Source organism: Mobula birostris, chromosome 9, assembly GCF_030028105.1.
Source record: "Mobula birostris isolate sMobBir1 chromosome 9, sMobBir1.hap1, whole genome shotgun sequence".
In the NCBI taxonomy this organism is placed as follows: Eukaryota; Metazoa; Chordata; class Chondrichthyes; order Myliobatiformes; family Myliobatidae; genus Mobula; species Mobula birostris.
In genome coordinates, this window is record NC_092378.1 from 63,121,702 (window position 1) to 63,136,726 (window position 15,025).

The 15,025-nt window shown below is 42.7% G+C and overlaps 1 protein-coding gene across 6 annotated transcripts in view; it reads right to left on the reverse strand.

Moving 5' to 3' along the window:
* LOC140202802 (tetratricopeptide repeat protein 41-like) overlaps positions 1 to 14,950 on the reverse strand; it is a 101,336-nt gene extending 86,386 nt beyond the window's left edge. For 2 of the 6 annotated variants that reach the window (XM_072268172.1, XM_072268168.1), the window contains exons 1-2: positions 14,715 to 14,950; positions 13,743 to 14,033 (exon numbers count right to left, since the gene is read on the reverse strand). Coding sequence is in view for 1 of the 6 variants with exons in the window: in XM_072268173.1 (XP_072124274.1) it covers positions 14,715 to 14,779 (65 nt within the window). In the remaining 5 variants the exon portion in view is untranslated. The remainder of the gene's footprint in view (positions 1 to 13,742; positions 14,034 to 14,714) is intronic. The other 4 variants (XM_072268173.1, XM_072268171.1, XM_072268169.1 and 1 more) reach the window with 4 other exon arrangements.
* Positions 14,951 to 15,025: the final 75 nt, after the last annotated feature.

The following is a 15,025-nucleotide window of genomic DNA, read 5'->3' on the forward strand; positions in this document are numbered from 1 at the left end:
AACCACCGTAGCTCTTCTGGGAACGCTGATGCTGCCCCGGCATCAGCCGATGCCAATTCTCCTGTGATCTTTAGGTCTTTGAAGCTGTAGTGCTTTACATAGCTAGCCAGCCATCCCTTACTAGCCTTAAACTCCTTCCTCTCACTCACAACACAAGTAGCGAATGAACAAAATGCTTGAACAATGCTTAAACAACGAGTGCCGGAGAGAGACTGAGGATCTGTGAAATGGCGGGTGGCTACAGCAGGGTACGCCTACACGTCACTTCATTCGCATGGATTTGGTGTAGTGTTTGGCACGCGGCAAATTCAAGTTTTGCTTTTTGGAACTTGCTGGAATTTTTTTGAATAATTTCAATCCACGGTTGGTTGAATCCGCAGATGCAGAACCCGCGAATACAGAGGGCCAACTATACTATATTCCTCTGCCACTTCTTTGTACATTCTCCTAATGTGTCTAAGTCCTTCTGCGGACTCCCTACTTCCTCAACACTGCCTGCCCCTCAATCTATCTTCGTATTGTCTGCATTTAATTGTATATTTCAACCTTTTGATGCACACGTGACAAATAAAACTAATCTTTCTCTTTAAGAACATAATACAAGACACAGGGTACATGGTCCCTTGAGCCTGCTCCCCATTCAAGAAAGCTTTCCACCTCATCTCTATTTTCTCTGCCTAGTTCCTTAACATTCAATAATCCATCAAATTCAGCCTTAGGTATACTCAAAGACTGCACATCTCAGTTCTCTTGGGCAGTGACTTCTAAATCATCTGCTGAATGGCAGACCTCTGATACTGTGGTGTAAATTTTACAGTCAGGGAAAAATCCTTAGTCCTGCTTCTGCTTATTACCATGAATTATGGGAACAACAGGTCTACAGCAGATGTTCTGTCATTGGCTCTTCACACAGCCTTGGACATCTGGACAGCACAGCTCTATACATCAGGATACTCTTTATCAATTACAGCTCAGTATTTAGCATCATCATCCCCCTCAAAACTAATCCAGAACCAGTGGATGTGGTGTACCTGGATTTTCAGAAAGCCTTTGATAAAGTCCCACATAGGAGATTAGTAGGCAAAATTAGGGCACATGGTATTGGGGGCAGAGTACTGACATGGATTGAAAATTGGCTGGCTGACAGAAAACAAAGAGTAGCGATTAACGGGTCCCTTTCAGAATGGCAGGCGGTGACCAGTGGGGTACCGCAGGGTTCAGTGCTGGGACCACAGCTGTTTACAACATATATTAATGATTTAGATGAGGGAATTAAAAGTAACATTAGCAAATTTGCCAATGACACAAAGCTGGGTGGCAGCGTGAAATGTGTGGAGGATGTTATGAGAACGCAGGGTGACTTGGACAGGCTGGGTGATTGGGCAGATGCATGGCAGATGCAGTTTAATGTGGATAAATGTGAGGTTATCCACTTTGGTAGCAAGAACAGGAAGGCAGATTATTATCTAAATGGAGTCAAGTTAGGAAAAGGGGAAGCACAACGAGATCTAGGTGTTCTTGTACATCAGTCACTGAAAACAAGCATGCGAGTACAGCAGGCAGTGAAGAAAGCTAATGGCATGCTGGCCTTCATAACATGGGGAATTGAGTATAAGAGCAAAGAAGTCCTTCTGCATCTGTACAGGGCCCTGGTGAGATCACACCTGGGGTACTGTGTGCAGTTTTGGTCTCCAAATTTGAGGAAGGACATTCTTGCTATTGAGGGAGTGCAGCGTAGGTTCACAAGGTTAACTCCCGGGATGGCAGGACTGTCATATGTCGAAAGATTGGAGCGACTGGGCTTGTATACTCTGGAACTTAGAAGGCTGAGAGGGGATCTTATTGAAACATATAGAATATTAAGGGATTGGACACGCTGCAGGCAGGAAGCATGTTCCCGCTGATGGGTGAGTCCAGAGCCAGAGGCCACAGTTTAAGAATTAGGGGTAGGCCATTTAGAACGGAGTTGAGGAAAAACTTTTTCACCCAGAGAGTGGTGGATATATGGAATGCTCTGCCCCAGAAGGCTGTGGAGGCCAAGTCTCTGGATGCTTTCAAAAAAGAGGTGGATAGAGCTCTTAAAGATAGCGGAATCAAAGGTTATGGGGATAGGGCAGGAACTGGATACTGATAGTGGATGATCAGCCATGATCACAGTGAACGGCGGTGCTGGCTCGAAGGGCCGAATGGCCTACTCCTGCACCTATTGTCTATAATCAGTAAACTCCAAGACCTGGGCCTCAATACCTCCTTGTGCAATTAGATCCTGGATTTCCTCACTTGCAGACCCCAGTCAGTTTGGATTGACAGAAACATCTCCTCCATTAACACAGGTGCACCACAGGTGTGCTTAGCCCCCTGCTTTATTTGCTTTACACCTATGACTGTGTGGCAAAGTATAGCTCCAACACCATATTCAAGTTTGTTGTGATGAATCAGCATATAGAAGGGAGATTGAAAATTTGGCAGAATGGTGTCATAACGACAACCTCTCATTCAATGTCAGCAAGACCAAGGAACTGATTGTAGATTTTGGGAGAGGGAAACCAGAGGTCCACGAGCCAGTCCTCATCAGGGGCTCAGAGGTGGAGAGGGTCAGTAACTTCAAATACCTGGGTATCACTATTTCAGAGGACCTGTCCTGGACCCGTCATATCAATGTAATTGCAAAGAAAGCACAACTGTGCTTCCTACTTCCTTAGGAGTCTGCAAAGATTCAGCATGACATCAAAAACTTTGACAAACTTCTATAGATATTGTAGTGGAAAGTGTGCTGACCGGCTACATTACAGCCTGGTATGGGAACACCAATGCCTTTGAATGGAAAATCCTACAAAATGCAGAGGTATTGGCCCAGTACATCACAGGTAAAGCCCTCCCAACCATTGAGCACATCTACATGAAACACTGTTGTAGAAAACTACATCCATCATCAAAGATCCTCACAGTGTTAGGGCCACTTCTTTTCAAGTAGTACAGGACATGCTCTTTTTTCACTGCTGCCATCAGATAGAAGGTACAGGTACCTCAGAACTCGTACCATCAGGTTCAAGAATAGTTACTACTCCTCAACTGTTAGGCCCTTGAACAAAAGAGGATAACTACACTCATCTATTGAGATGTTCGCACAACCAATGATCTCATGTTAAGGACGCTTTATCTTGTTAGTCATAGTCATAGTCATACTTTATTGATCCTGAGGGAAACTGGTTTTCGTTTCAGTTGCACCATAAATAATAAATAGTAATAAAACCATAAATAGTTAAATAGTAATATGTAAATTATGCCAGTAAATTATGAAATAAGTCCAGGACCAGCCTATTGGCTCAGGGTGTCTGACCCTCCAAGGGAGGAGTTGTAAAGTTTGATGGCCACAGGCAGGAATGACTTCCTATAACACTCTGTGTTGCATCTCGGTGGAATGAGTCTCTGGCTGAAGGTACTCCTGTGCCCACCCAGTACATTATGTAGTGGATGGGAGACATTGTCCAAGATGGCATGCAACTTGGACAGCATCCTCTTTTCAGACACCACCGTCAGGGAGTCCAGTTCCATCCCCACAACATCACTAACCTTACGAATGAGTTTGTTGATTCAGTTGGTGTCTGCTACCCTCACCCTGCGGCCCGAGCACACAACCGCAAACATGATAGCACTGGCCACCACAGATTTAATGTTATTTAATGCTTTCGTTATTTATGTAGCCCTGGTAAGCCTCGGGCTCGCTCAGCTCGCTTCCGTCTAGGGGGAGCAGCCCTTGGCCCCGCCAAACTGAGTAATCAAGTTTGTGTGGATGCTGTGTTATGTATCCCACCCCGCCAAATAACAGACAATACACCATATGCAATTAAATGATTACACTTCATAGATCTTACTGGAACTATGTATTTAATAGAGGTAAAATATAAAAGGAAAGTAAAAGGCGCCAAACTTATCAAAGTTCAACTACTTCGTGCACAACAGTTGGAGATCAAGTAACGTAGTCTTCTTTCCACCATTCGATCCCCTCCGACCTCCTCGACCTGCCGCCTGGGACCAACCACGGTGGTCGACCAGATGCTCCACACAAGTCTGTCCTCGTCTCCTCTCCTCGCCAAAGGCCCTGGGCCTCGGACTCCTGCTTAGGGTCCATCCCGTCGGCCAGCTTACAGCATCACATCTCCTCTCTCAGTCCCCATCGCGCCTTCTGCCTCAAAGCCCGCGAAAAACAATAGCTTACAGACACACAAGAAAGAATAACATCTATCCCAATTGGTTCGTTAACGCTCTTATCAATAATATAACCCAAACAAGCTGCGACAGAGAAGCACTTTCTCAGCAGTTAACATAACAAAGAAGCCATTTTATTCTAACATAACAAAGAAGCCATTTTGATTAGCCTCAGCAGTAACATAAAAGAAGAAACCCCTTACATTTATATTTGCATTTGCAGCTTTTGTCTTCTATGCTCTTGCTTTTTCATTGATCCTGTTTACAGATACCATTCTATAGGTTTGTTGTGTATGCAAGCCCCAAAAAGAATCTCAGAATTGTATGTGGTGACATGTACTGTATGTACTCTGATAATAAATTTTACTCTGGCTTTGAATTAGAAAGTCACACTAATACTACTGGTGGATATAAAGATAAAATTAAGTTACTGAACTTTTATTTAGCTATCTAAATCATTTCTAATTAAGCAAATATTTTAATGAGATTTAATTATTTAAAAGAAAAGGCACCAAATATAAACCTTACGACAAATGTACTCCTAACTTGCCATCAAGAGAGATTAAACTGGTGGCTCATCACCCAACATCAATTATTCCAAAGCAAAATGTAAGCTTGTCAACCTGAAATGTTTACTTTCTTTATTTCTCTAGAAGAGATTTTCCAGAACTGTAAATCCAAAATGCTGGAGGAAGTCAGCAGGTCAGGTAGCATCTACGAAAAGTTGACATTTATGGCTGAGACCCTTCATTAGACCAGTCCTGATGTGTTGACAAAGTGTCACACATAGTAATAGTCATACTTCATTGATCCCGGGGGAAATTGGTTTTCATTACAGTTGCACCATAAATAATAAATAGTAATAGAACCATAAATAGTTATTATGCCAGTAAATTATGAAATAAGTCCAGGACCAGCCTATCGGCTCAGGGTGTCTGACCCTCCAAGGGAGGGGTTGTAAAGTTTGATGTCCACAGGCAGGAATGACTTCCTATGACGCTCTGTGCTGCATCTTGGAGGAATGAGTCTCTGGCTGAATGTACTCCTGTGCCCGCCCAGTACATTATGTAGTGGATGTGAGACATTGACCAAGATGGCATGCAACTTAGACAGCATCCTCTTTTCAGACACCACCGTGAGAGAGTCCAGTTCCATCCCTACAACATCACTGGCCTTACAAATGAGTTTGTTGATTCTGTTGTGTCTGCTACCCTCAGCCTGCTGCCCCAGCACACAACAGCAAACATGATAGCACCGGCCACCACAGACTCGTAGAACATCCTCAGCATCATCCGGCAGATGTTAAAGGACCTCATTCTCCTCAGGAAATAGAGATGGCTCTGACCCTTCTTGTAAACAGCCTCAGTGTTCTTAGACCAGTCCAGTTTATTGTCAATTTGTATCCGCAGGTATTTGTAATCCTCCACCATGTCCACACTGACCCCCTGGATGGAAACAGGGGTCACCGGTACCTTAGCTCTCCTCAGGTCTACCACCAGCTCCTTAGTCTTTTTCACATTAAGCTGCAGATAATTCTGCTCACACCATGTGACAAAGTTTCCTACCGTTGACCTGTACTCAACCTCATCTCCCTTGCTGATGCATCCAACTATGGCAGAGTCATCCGAAAACTTCTGAAGATGACAAGACTCTGTGCAGTAGTTGAAGTCTGAAGTGTAAATGGTGAAGAGAAAGGGAGACAAGACAGTCCCCTGTGGAGCCCCAGTGCTGCTGAACACTCTGTCAGACACACAGTGATGCAAGCACACGTACTGTGGTCTGCCAGTCAGGTAATCAAGAATTCATGATATCAGGGAAGCATCCACCTGCATGGCTGTCAGCTTCTCCCCCAGCAGAGCAGGGCGGATGGTGTTGAACGCACTGGAGAAGTCAAAAAACATGACCCTCACAGTGCTCGCTGGCTTGTCCAGGTGGGCGAAGACACGGTTCAGCAGGTAGACGATGGCATCCTCAACTCCTAGTCGGGGCTGGTAGACAAACTGGTGGGGATCTAAGTGTGGCCTGACCATAGACCGGAGCAGCTCCAGAACAAGTCTCTCCAGGGTCTTCATGATGTGGGAGGTCAATGCCACCGGTCTGTAGTCATTGAGGCCACTGGGGCGCGGTGTCTTCGGCACATGAGGCAGCTTATAAAAATAAGAAATATACTAGCATGCATAAAATACGTATTAGCTGACTGGCAGAAGACCTTTTTTGGTTGATTGCCGGTGACTAGTGGTGTTACACAGGGGTTGGTGTTAGGACCACTTCTTTTCAAGTTGTACAGTACTGTGCAAAAATCTTAGGCATCCTGAATTTTTTTATACAAACTTTGTTTTTAGTTGTTTTTTTTGTGTTCTGAATTAGTGTGTCTGTAGAAAAGGCAAATTTTAGATTTCCAAACATTAATTTTTCAAAAAAATTAATGTTACAAAGAAAACGTTGTATTTTGTTAAAGAAAGTAAGATTTGAAGTAATAGGCCACTTTTCAAATTAAAAACTTGATTACTTGAAGATATATAGCCCAATGCATGATTAAACAAAAATAACAACCAGGTGCTAATGATCAATGACATAGTGAGTTGAATTAACTAAACTGATCAACTGAAACAAAAAGAGGTGTAGAAGGAATCAAACTGGGGGAAGGATAACCAAACTAAAAGGTGAGGGTGTGGCAGATGTGACAGTTTAACCTTCAAATCATCACCATGTCAAGAGGGAGATTAGTAGCAAAACACAAGGTGGTCAGTCTACATCAGCAAGGTCTCTCCCATGCAGAAATTTCATGGTAGAGAGGAGTTTAAACATGTTCTGAAGAAGCACAAAGAGATGGGGAAGGTTTGCAGTGGAAATTGAGTGCAACTGACAAGAGATATATCAAATGGATGTCTCTCCTAAATCAGAAGAAGTCCAGCACTGCTATCAGCTCTGAACTCACAAAAACCATTGGAGCCCAAGAACACCCCTCTAAAGTCTAGAGAGGTCTTGTCAGAAGTGGTCTTCATGGAAGAATTGCTGCCAAAAAGCCATTCCCCTGAAGTGGAAACAAAGCCAAGAGACTCACCTATGCACAAAAACATGAGGACTGAGGTGTTGAACAAAGGCAGCAAATGCTTTGGATTGAAAATGAAGATTTGACATTTTGACTCTAACTGGAGGCAGTTTATCCATAGAAGAGCTGGAGAGTGTTACATGGATGGGTGTCTGCAGCTAACAATGAATCATGATGGAGGTTCCCTACAGGTTTGAGGCTACATTTCTGCAAATGGAGTTGGTAATCTGGTCAGAATTAATGGAATCCTTAATGCTGAGAAGTACAAGCAGATTCTCATCCATCACACAATACCATCAGGGAGATATCTGATTGGCCCCAACTTCACTCTGTAGCAGGACAATAACCCCAAACACATGGCCAAGGTCATAAAGAACTATCTTCAGTGAAAAGAAGAACAAGGAGTTCTGCAACAGATGATATGGCCTCCATAAAACCTTGACCTTAACATCATCTGGCTGTCTGAGATTACCTGAAGAGGCAAAAGCAAGTGAGACAACTGTGGCAAGTTCTTCAAGATTCATGGAAGAACTGACCACCTAATTTTTTTTTTTGTTTTTGTTTTTCTCTCTCACTTGCATTTTCTGATATTTAGAAACTTTTCACTTCATTATTTTTGAAAGTATCATTGCTTAACAGAGTTTTATTTTACATGTGCCTAAGAGTTTTGCACAATAATGATTTGGGTGACAGAATTGGTGGATTTATGGCCAAGTTTGCATACGATATGAAGTGAAGGAGCAGGTATTGCTGAGGAAGCAGGAAGTCTGCAGAAGGACTTGGACAGATTAGAAGTGGCAGATGGAATATAGCATAGGGAAGTGTATGGTCATGCACTTTGGTGAATAAATGCATAGAGTGTTTTCTAAATGGGGAGGGGAAAATTCAGAAATCAGAGGTGCAAAGAGTCCTCGGGCAGGATTCCCTAAAGGTTAACTTGCAGGTAGAGTCGCTGGTAAGGAAGCCAAATGCAATGTTAGCATTCATTTTGAGAGGACTAGAACAGCAAGGATCTAATGCTGGTGCTTTATATGGCATTGGTCAGACCTCACTTGGAGTATTGTCAGCAGTTTATTTGTAGTTGCACAAAGGAGGTGCATGAGAATGATTCTCAATATGAAAGGGCTAAAGTAGGAGGTACATTTGATGGTCTGGGTCTGTACTTGCTGGAGTTTAAAAGAATGAGGGAGAGCCTGTTGAAACCTATTGAATACTGAAAGGCCTAGATAGAGTGGATGTGGACAGAAATCGGAGAGGATGCTTTCTGTAGTAGTGGAGTCTAGAATCAGAGGGCACAGTATCAGAATAGAAGGACATCCCTACAAAATAGAGAAGAGAAGGAATATCTTTAGCCAGTTGGGTGGTGTATCTAGAATTCATTGCCACAGATGGCTGTGGGAGACCAAGTCATTGGGTATATTTCAAAGTAAAATTTATTATCGGAGTACAGACACGTCACTGCATACAATCCTGAGATTCTTTTCCTGTTGGCACACTCGGAAAATCTACAGAATAGTAACTGTAAACTGGATCAATGAAAAAGCAAGAGCATAGAAGACAAACTGCACAAATGCAGTTATAAATAAATAACGAAAGCATGAAATAACAAGATAAAGAGTCCTTAAGTGACATCATTGGTTGTAGGAACATCTCAATAGATGAGTGTTCAAGAGCCCAATGGTTGAGGGGTAGTAACTGTTCTTGAACCTGGTAGTGCAAGTCCTGAGGCACCTGTACCTTCTACCTGATAGCAGCAGTGAGAAAAGAGCATGACCTAGGTGATGAGGATCTTTGGATGCTGCTTTTCTACAACAGTGTTTCGTGTAGGTGCGCTCAATGTTTGGGAGGGCTTTACCCATGATGTACTGAGCCAAATCCACTACCTTTTGTAGGATTTTCCATTCAAAGGCATTGGTGTTCCCATTCCAGGCCATAATGCAGCCAGTCAGTATACCTTCCACTGTACATTGATAGATGTTTGTCAATGTTTTTTGATGTCATGCCAAATCCCCACAGACTCCTGAGGAAGTAGAGGAGCTTTCTTTGCAACTACCTTTATATGATGGGTCCAGGACACAGTCTCTGAGATAGTGACACCCAGGAATTTAAAGTTACTGACCATCTCTGATCCCCCGATGAGTACTGCATCATGGACCTCTGGTTTCCCTCTCCTGAAGTCTGCAGTCAGTTCCTTGGTCTCGCTAATATTCAGTGAGGGGTTGTTATGACACCACTCAGCCAAATTTTCAATCTCCCTTCTGTATGCTGATTCATCACCACCTTTGATTTGCCCCACAATAGTAGTGTCATCAGCAAACAAATATGGTGTTGGGGCTGTACTTGGCCACACAGTCACTGGTGTAAAGTAAGTAGAGCAGGGGGCTAAGCACATGCCCTGTGGCACACCTGTACTGATGGAGATTGTGCAGGAGAGGGTTTTGCCAATCCAAACTGTCTGGCGTCTGCAAATGAGGAATTCCAGGTTCCAATTGCACAAGGGTGTACTGAGGCCCAGGTCTTAGAGCTTACTGATTTAGTTTTGAAGGGATGATGGTATTAAATGCTGACCTGTAATCAATAAAGATCATCCTGATGGATGCATCTTTGCTGTCCAAATGTTCCAGAGTTGTGCAAGGAGCCAATGAGATGGCATCTGCTGTGGACCTATTGGCTCCAGTACTCTAATTGGAGCAGATCCTAGTTGCCACTCAAACAGGACCTGATATGTTTCAATAACAGCCTCTCAAAACATTTTATCACTGTGGATGTAAGTGCCATGGGCATTAGTCATTGAAGAAGGCTACCATGCTCTTCTTGGGCACTGGTATGACTAAAGCCTGCTTGAAGCAGGTAGGTACCACACACTACCAAAACGGGAGGTTGAAGATATCCAGGAACACACCGGCACAGTTCTTCAGTAGTTAGCCAGGTACTCTGTCGGGACTGGATGCTTTCCTTAGATTACCCTGTTGAAGGCAGCCTGCATGTCATCAGATACTGAGGCCAAAGGATCATCGGGAGGTGTGGGGGTGCGTGATGGTTCCTCCATGTTCTGGTGGTCAAACCAAGCAGAGAAGGCATTGAGCTCATCCGGAAGTGAAGCTCTGCTGTGTCCTGTGTCGCTTGGTTTAACTTTGTAGGAGGTTATGGCATTCAATCTCTGCCACAGCTGTTGAGCATCCCTCGTTGATTCCAGTCTAATCCAGAATCTCCACTTGGCCAGTCAGACGGCTTTCCAGAGATCATACCTGCACCACTTGTAGCTTTCTTGATCTCCAGACTTGAATGCCTCTGATCTGGCTCTCAGCAAATTCCAGATTTCATGGTTCATTCTGATTGGGCAAGACTCTGAATGATTTTGTGGGGACACATCTGTTTTAATAAAGTCTATAATGATCCTGGTGGAGTCATTCAGATCCTCAGAAGAGTGCTTGAACACGGCCCAGTCCACTGACTCAAAGCAATTCTGTAACTGTTCCTCTGCCTCCCGCGATCACCTCTTAGTTGTCTTAATCTCTGGAGCCCTGCCTTTTAGGCTCTGTCTGGCTGCGGGTAGTAGGAGTACAGCCAAATGGTCCGATTTGCTAAATTGCGGTTTCAGGAAGGAACGATAGGCATTCCTTACAACAGTGTAGCAGTAGACTTGCAGGTTGGGACCTCTGGTGCTACAGGTTATGTGCTGGTGATAATTAGGCAGGGTTTTCTTCAAATAGGCCTGGTTGAAGTCACTGATGATTTTTTTTTTTTTTTTTTTGCTCGCATACCAATGAAAGGTGGGGTCCCTGGCTGATAACCTTACAGCTGACCTAAGGGCACTGTTGAAGGTATGGCAGGTAGGAAACACCTACCAGTAAATCTCATTGAGCCCCAATTCTGTTCTGCAACACTTAGTCCTATTTACTACCCTATGCCTGTATTCATTGATAACTCCTGTGAAGAATTTAGAATAGTATTTTCCAGGACTAAGCTGATATAACTAAGACAGTTGGCTGGAAAAAGCAAGATGCAACTCAGTATGTGAAAGAAAACTGGCCTCTTCACTTAATTCCTGAAGAGGGATGGATGGGTGGGATTGATTCGAGAACCAGCATCAACTTGGTGGGCTGAATGGCTGCTGTCTGTGGTGTGAAACATGATAATGGAGTTGATGTAGAAAGCTAGCCAAAGATCTTTATGGAAGACAGAAGAGGCTCAAAGGCGACTCCTGCTTATAACTGTGTCAGACGTGACTTGCATGTGGAGATTGTGCCATTTTAACCAATTGTCAGAAAATATTAATCAAATACCCCTTGTGATCATGTGATGCATACACCTGTATATAATGCTTCTTTAATACAGTTAAACATGATGCTTCATGAGCCATTATCAGAGTCAATCTATGGACTCACTTTCAAGGACTCTTCATCTCATGTTCTCAATATTTATTGCTTTATTTTGTATTTGCAGTTTGTTGTCTTTTGCACATTGGTTGTCTGTCTTTGTGTGCAGTTTTTCATTAATTCTATTGTTTTGTTGCACTTGCTGTGAATGCCCACACAAATGAATCTCAAGGTTGTATATGGTGACAATGTGTGTAATTTGATAAATTTACCTTGAACTTTGATTAGCTGAAGTATATTGTTGGTTTCTAAATTCACTGTTACAGTTGAAACACAAACCAAGCAAATTCCATGCTGTCTCCCTGTCAGCACCTGCACATGGCCTTGAGTGGAAATCCAATACTACAGTTGGGGAACAATGTTTAAAATTAAGGGGTTACCTATTTCAGATGGACAAGGCAAAATATTCTCTCTCAGAGAATCATGAGTATTGAAAACTCAAAGGATTGTAGAAGCAGTCTGAATATTTTTAAGGATAGATTTTTGATAAGCAAATAGGTGAAAAGGTTACTCTAGGTGAAAAGTTTACTCTAGGTAAGACTGGGGAATATGGTGTTGAGGCATGATCCTATTGACTAGCAGGGCATAAATTGCCTACTCCCTTGCCTAGTTAAAAGTTTGTATTCCTTGCAACAAAAATCTAAAATGACATACCATGGTATGACCAAGGGAATATTGCATTTCAAAGTCCGAGGGTTGTACAGCACAGAAATAGGACCTTCGGCTCAACTCATTCATGCTGACCTGCGCTACTCCCATTTGCCTGCATTTGGCCCTTATCCCTGCAAGTCTTTTCTACCAATCTACTGAGCCAAATGCTTTCTCCACATTGTAATTTAACCTGCCTCTTCAAGGATACAGTGATATATTAAGGATATAGATTAGTTGCAGATACGTGCAGAGAAATGGCAGATGGAGTTTAACTCGTATAAATGTGAGGTGTTGAACCTTGGTAGAGCAAATACAAGGATACAGTACAGTGTTAAGGGCAAGACCCAGTGTTGCTGAGCAGAGAGAGTTTGGGATCCAAGTTCATAGCTCCATGAAAGTAGCTATACCAATGAATAGGGTGGGTAGGAAGGCTCATATAGTTAGTCTGTCTCTCTGTTTCCCCCTCCCCCCCAGTGGAGTCATCTGTCTTGGGCATCTGAAATCTGGCGGAGCCCATCCCTGTCTAGGATTTTTTTTCCATGAAATCGCGTTGCTAGCTCAACACTCAGCCCAGGCACAAATGGAGAGCGTGTAAGGGAGACGGCCGGATTTGAACTCAGGACCTCTCGCCCCGAAGTCCAGCGCTGATGTCACTATGCCACCAGCCAGCCTTTGCTTTTACTAGTTGAGGCATTGAGTTTAATAAAATTTTAAAAAAATTTAAAAAAAAAAAAAAAAAAATCTAGAGGTTATGTTGCAATTTTATACAGGTCTGGTTAGGCTACTTCTGGAGTACTACATACACTTAGGAAGGATGCTGAGGCTTTGGAGAGGATGCAGAAGTAGTTTACCAGGCTACTGCCTGGTTTAGAGGGCATGAGCTTTCATGAGAAGCAGGACAAACTTGGTTGTTTTCTTTGGAGTGGCAGAAGCTGAGGGGAGATCTAATAGAGGTTTGTATGTTTGAGATGCATAGATAGAGTAGACAGGGAGTATCTCTTTCCCAGGATTGAAATGCCTAACACCAAAAGGCATGCACTGAAAGTGAGAGGGGTATGTTCAAAGGGGATGTGAGGGGTAAGCTTTTTTTAACTCAGAATGGTGGATACCTGGAATGTGCTGCCTGGTATGGTGGTGGAGGTAAATGCATTGGAGGCCTTTAAGAGATGTTTAGATAGGCACATGAATGTGAGGAAGATGGAGGAATATGGACATAATGTAGATAGGAGGGATTAATGTTTGGGTGTATTTAATTTACTCTTTAGCTGGTTCAGCACAACATTGTCAGCTGAAGGGCCTGTTTCTATGCTGTACTGTTCTACATTCAATGTTCTAATGTCTTCTGGCATCTGAGTCCTGTGTGGGGGGGGGAATATGCCCCTTGGTCCCCTTTTATTTTTTTTCCCCTCTCCTTAGACACTCACCCTAGGAAAAAGACAGTAAACATTTACCTTATTTATGCATCTCATGATTTTAAATATAGTTACTTCTCGGCCTCCTATGGTCCAAGAAACAAAAATTCCAACTATCCTTGTAACTCAAGCCCTCCAGTCCTGGTTACATCCTTGTGAATCTTTTCTGTATCCTTTCTAGCTTAATGACATATCAAGGATTTTACAACTCATGTTCTCAGTATTAATTGTTTATATTTGCATAGTTTGTCTTTTGTTCATGTCTTTGCAAGTCTTGTTTGAGTATAGTTTTTTCATTGATTTCCTTGTATTTCCTTTTCCTCTGAATGTCTGGGGAAAAAAAATGAATTCCAAGGTAGTATATGATTACATATGTGTACTTTGATAACAAATATCTTCTTTGAACATCCTTCTGGGGAACCAGAACTGCACACAAGTGTGAATAATCTTAGGATGTGATATTAAACATTGGCCCTTGCTGCCATCTTATACGTGAAAAAATCACGAAAATAAATCCTGATGTCTTGGTCAATACTTATCTCTTTCACCATCACCAAGGCAATTTATTAAGGGATTATCACTGGAAGTGGTTTATTATTGCTACATGCACTGAGATACAGAGATAAACTTGTATACTGTTCCTACGTATCAATTCACTACACAGTTCATTGAAGTAGAACAAACTAAAACACAAAATGCAGAATAAAGTGCAATAGTTACAGTCAATGTGTAGTGCTGGTAGAAAATAAGATGTACAATCATAACGAAGTAGAGAGCTTATGCACAAACTTGTTGCCTAAATAATTAAGTATGGTATAAATTGGAAGGCGCTGTGAGACTGCGTACAGACAAATTGAATGTGAAAGGCACTTTATAACATTTCCGCACAGATTTCTGTAGACTGTTTACTCTTAAGATTAAAGTTCAATTTTATGTGACAGGAATCTTCCACATCCATATATTCTCTGTAAGTGTATAAACTTTGTTTAAACAAATAAAGCCAAGACTCACCAGGATGTTGTGCTCTTGTCAAGCCCTCCCGCTTTCTCCGGGCCCGGAGTATCTGCTGTTTCCATCGCAACCGTTTCCTGGACTCGTTACCAAGGTAAACGGCTGGAGACCCCAGTCACACAACCCCGGAAGGATATATATTTTAAAAATTCAATTTTTTCTATAGAATGGAATATTGCACGATCACGACAAGTAACATCATAAAAAATACTGAGCTCAGAACTTAACAATTTAAAAAAAACTTTGAACCATTTGCGCTGGAGCCGCCCCTCCGCCAATTGGAGCGAGCCACGCTCTCGACGTAGGAGATG